Here is a 4795-nt window from a genome sequence, read left to right as displayed (position 1 = left end):
TTAGCTCCTTTTTATAGATGCGGAAGCTGAGACTGTGCTCTAACAAATCATGTTACCTCTGTCTGAATATGTTCTTCCACCTTGAAACACTGTACCCACTTGTCAAACTACTAAGTACATTTCTCATGTCAGCTCTATTGTAGCCTTTTCCATGGAGCCTTGCTGAGTCTCTCAGGCACATAATTGCTTTTTCTCTCATGCACCCAGGATTCTTTGTTATATTTCCCTTAAAGTAGGCCTTTGGATTCTAATATCCATGTTTTTTTTCCCTCTGCAGAATTGGTACTTTTCAAAGGAAATATCTTAGAAATGGATTCTTGCCTATGTTATCAAAGATGACTTATGCCGTACAAATAAACTGCAATAAGGGCTATATGAACAGTTCATTTTGTGTGACACCCTAGAAATCTTTCCTCTCTTAAGGACTCCTTAGTCACCTTGGTGGGCTCCTTGGCTGCTGCTCATCCTTTAGTTGTTACTGGTTTGCAAGGTCCTAGACTTTTCTCCACCTCTCTCCCTAAGTAATCTTATTCTATGCCTTCACCTGCTTAAGACTTGCAAAACTCCAGCCAAAACATTTCTCCTGAATTTTAGCCACTTTTTTTTTTGCCTATTAGGCACTTCAAATATAGCAAATAGAAAATCACTATCATCGAAAGAATGGCACTGTCTTCCCTTTAGATACCTTGACTCCCTTCTCCCCTTTAAATATTATTTAATTATAAAACGATTTCTATTGTGCTGCCTCAATAGTTCTCTGCTCTGTCCATTTTTCTCTCCACTAAGAATGTTCTTTTGGTTAGACCATTATTCTCTCTTAACTGGAATTCTACATAACTCTTCAACTAGACCCTCTGCCTTAGTATTTTACAATAGCAACTATAAAGTACATAATAAAGTTTTCCAAAAATGTATAAGACCTTCCTGGGGGAAATGATAAAATTGAAGATAATAAATGGAGAAGGATATCCTCTTCATGAATGAGAAGACTTAGTATCACAGTCGCTTTTTCATAAATTGATAAATTCAGTGCATTTTTATTCAAGGCCTCTATATAATTGTTTTTGTTGAATTTGACAAGCAGATTCTAAAATTTACTTAATAATGTAAAGGTCCAAGGCAATTTTGAAGAACAAGGAGGGAAGAATTGCCTTAACCTGGTATCTGAGCCTAAATTGAAACAATTAACGGAGAATACAAACCCATACTTATATGAGAAATTGGCATAACATATATGAATTAAATAACTATATATGAAAATACAACTCTTATGAGATAATATAAGAAAATATTTTAGAATGGAGGAATAAAAAAGAACTTTTCCTGGACTTTAGGTTCGCTCTCTGCCCATTAGGGACGGAACCAGTCATGTCTCTCTCAGGTCATGTTTCTCTCTCCTTTTCCCTCTCCCTTCATCCCTTCTACCTTCTCTCTCTGAAAAGCAATGGAAAAAATATCCTCAAGTGAGGATTAAAAAAAAACAACACATAATGAAATATTTGGTTAAATGTTAATTGCATTGGTTGATGGTTATATACATAGATGTTTTATATTATTTTCTGTATATATGTTTTTGTATATTTGAAATATTTATATTAAAATAAAAGGAAAAAGCTATATAATAATAAAGTGGCCCGGTTGGTGTGGTTGAGTGTCAACCCATGAGCCAAAAGGACCCCAGTTCAATTCCCAGTGGGGGTCACATGCCCAGGTTTTGGGCACAATCCCCAGTAGGGAGTGTGCAGGAGGCAGCAAATCAATGTTTCTTTCTCATTGATGTTTCTATCTCTCCCTCGCTCTCTAAAATCAATAAAAACATTTTTAAAAAAAGTACAGAGACCAACTTCTGGAAATTAGAGCAGAAAATATATACAAATTAGATAACTTGGGGAAAATATTAGAAAATGTAACATTCTAAACTATTTTATATGTAAATGATACCTCCCCAACATAATTGATTTAATAAGAACCTTGAATTATCCAGAAATAAATTTGAAATAGCCAGTGTACTAAAGAAAGCAGGAAACTATTAAAGTAACTTTAAAGGTTTAATGGGAAAATCTATGTAGACTTTTCATTCCTTAATAATGTAAATCAGTTTTTTATGTGATTTTTAAGATAAATAAGCAGTAAGTTTCTGAACTACATTATTTAATTGCATATTATTCTTAAATCAGATTTCCTGCAAATTCTCCACTTAAAACTCTTCCACGAAGGCATCCAGAATTGAGAAAAAACAGCATAGAGAACTTTTCCAAGGATAAAGACAGTATTTTTAAATTACGAAACTTATCTCGTAGAACTCCTAAAAAGCATGGATTGCAATTCTCTCAGGTAAAACATCTTTTTTACTAATCACTAGTTTAAATATAACTACTATGTGCTTAATAATAGAATCATTAAAAGTAAATGATTTTTTTAATATTTGTAGCCAGTATTTGACACTCTTAACTTTCATTATACTTTAAAAATGTATGGAACTCATAGAAACAGTAATAAAAAGTGGTAGTGAGACATACTTGAAATACTAATTATATGATTTAAGCATGCTTTATTTTAAATTTATTTGAGTGTGATTTGCCCAACTGCAAAACCAAAAGCTTTATGTTATATTATTTCATCAGGTAACACTTACCTCAGAGATCCACATAGAGGGGGTCAGTTCAAAATATCCTTAATTTGAGCATAACATATTAACCCAAAGTAATTCTCTTTTCAGGAAAATACTGAAAACATGAACTGTGAAATAATCAATGAAGATCAAGAAAACACAGTTGATAATAGAGAAATAAGTCAGAAAGATATTGAAGAAGTTTGGAGATACATTATTCTAAACTAGTAAGCTAAAACAAACCAAGTTCCACCGATGTTTAGAATTTTAATTTTTCTTTTTTCATCCATATATGCTAAAGCAAAAGAGCAGTTTAATTCTCAAAGCTTAGAACTTAACCTGTATATGTGTTTCTTAGTGTTTTTGCTGTAATTCTAGGATAGTAGAAATAGAATGTTTTCAGTATGATTTGGTGTGGTGTTGTTTTTTAATTGTGGCTGTATATTAGAATATATATTGGAGTCCTTAAAAATTATAAAAATAAATATTTTTAAAATTAGATTCTAAATATAAGCCTTCAAAGTTTGGTTTCAGGAAAAACAAAAACAGTATACTTTGAGGGCTTTATTTGTTTGCCAAACCCTTTCATATTTATATTCTATTGTACTTATTTTATGGAGGAAAAATGTTTGTGTTCTTTCTTCTCTTTAGCCTTCAAACCATTTTAGGGGTGTCATCCCTAGAAGAAGTCATAAACCCAAAACAAGTGATTCCTCAATATATAATGTACAACATGACCAATACAAGTAAACATGGAGTAGTTGTACTACAAGACAAATCAGGTTCGTATCAACAAAAGAAGTTGGACTCTTTTTAAACTTGCAAACAAATGTGATAGCTATTGTGGGGGTGCACAAAGACCACAGTGTAGAAGGCAGAATAGTTTAATTGAAAGAGCATCAGGGACACTATTGCTTTATCACGGGTGCCTTAGCAATCACAGTGGAATATTTTTTAAGTCAATATCATATTATATTATTTTAGCTCTTAGGATAGATTCATGATTTTTTTAATGGCATGGTTAAACAGCCAAAAAAAAGGTATCTATATATATAAAAGCCTAAGCGACCGAACAACCAGTCAAGCAGTCACTATGACGAGCACTGACCATCGGGGACAGATGCTCAATGCACAGGATTGGGCTCCCTCCTGTCTGGATCAGGCCTGTGGGGATCAGGCTCCCTCCCTTCTGGATCAGAGGAATGGCCATGCCTTCCTGGAGCTTACATGAGCATATAAATTTAAAGGGATCAGACGTATGCAAAACTGAAGTAACACAATAAAATAAGCCCAGCCTCTCAACACCAGTACTCTAAAGAGCACTGGCTTTGTATTATGTATATGTTTTTTATATTATTATATACATTTATATAATGTATTGATTTCAGATATAAGATAGGAAAATCGGAAATAATTCAAGGCAGATACATTAGGAAATATTACAAAAAGTATATCAGTAAATGCTCTCAAAATGTCGTTTTTGTTTTTCATCCTCGTGGGAAGATATGTTTATTGATTTTTGAGAGAGGGGAAAGGAGGAGAGAGAAACATCAGTCAGTTGCCTCCCATATGCACCCTAATGGGGGATCAAACCCCAAACTTAGGTATGTGCCCTTCCTTATCAGGAATCGAACCTGTGACCTTCTGGTGCACAGGATGGCGTTCCAATCAACTGAGCCATCCAGCCAGGGCTTGAGTAATTTTTTAATAATCAATTGCTATTTATAGAATTAATTGAAATGTATTACTTTGAGTTTCTTTTTGTATGCAAGAACTTTGAGGTTTTAATTGTAGGAACAAATAGTAAATGTCAAAACTTAAGAGTTATGTTACATATGGCTTTGGCTTTGGACCATTCTAGTGGTCCAAAATAACTGTAAAATAACTGTATATGCTCTCATCCAAACTTTTGAAGTCAAGTGTTTGTATGGTTTTTATGTTTGTATCGAAAAACTGCTAGATTTTATGCAGCATATTTCAATTAGTGATAATGAAAAGATTTGAAGCAGTCCTCACTGTGAATGCACACTAATATTCAAATATACCTTGTTTCAATTATAGGTCTCACTCCAGTCAGTAATATTAATGTAATATAGCTATAGTCAGAACAGAAATGGGGATAAAGTAAAGATGGTGGTAATGGGTAGAGATTAATGCTAATTTATTCATAACCACCCCCCAAAA

The 4795-nt window shown here is 33.3% G+C and overlaps 1 protein-coding gene across 1 annotated transcript in view; it reads left to right on the top strand.

The window, feature by feature from the left end:
* Positions 1–4795, top strand: part of DEPDC1 (DEP domain containing 1) — a 42006-nt gene that overhangs the window by 2593 nt on the left and 34618 nt on the right. Inside the window, exons 3-5 of the mRNA XM_015568033.1 lie at positions 2172–2334; positions 2720–2838; positions 3263–3393. Of these exons, the coding sequence (XP_015423519.1) occupies positions 2172–2334; positions 2720–2838; positions 3263–3393 (413 nt within the window). The remainder of the gene's footprint in view (positions 1–2171; positions 2335–2719; positions 2839–3262; positions 3394–4795) is intronic.

Source organism: Myotis davidii, unplaced genomic scaffold, assembly GCF_000327345.1.
Source record: "Myotis davidii unplaced genomic scaffold, ASM32734v1 scaffold1244, whole genome shotgun sequence".
Classification (NCBI taxonomy): Eukaryota; Metazoa; Chordata; class Mammalia; order Chiroptera; family Vespertilionidae; genus Myotis; species Myotis davidii.
The sequence above is the reverse complement of the archived record's forward strand: the minus strand, read 5'-3'. Positions and strand labels throughout refer to the sequence as shown.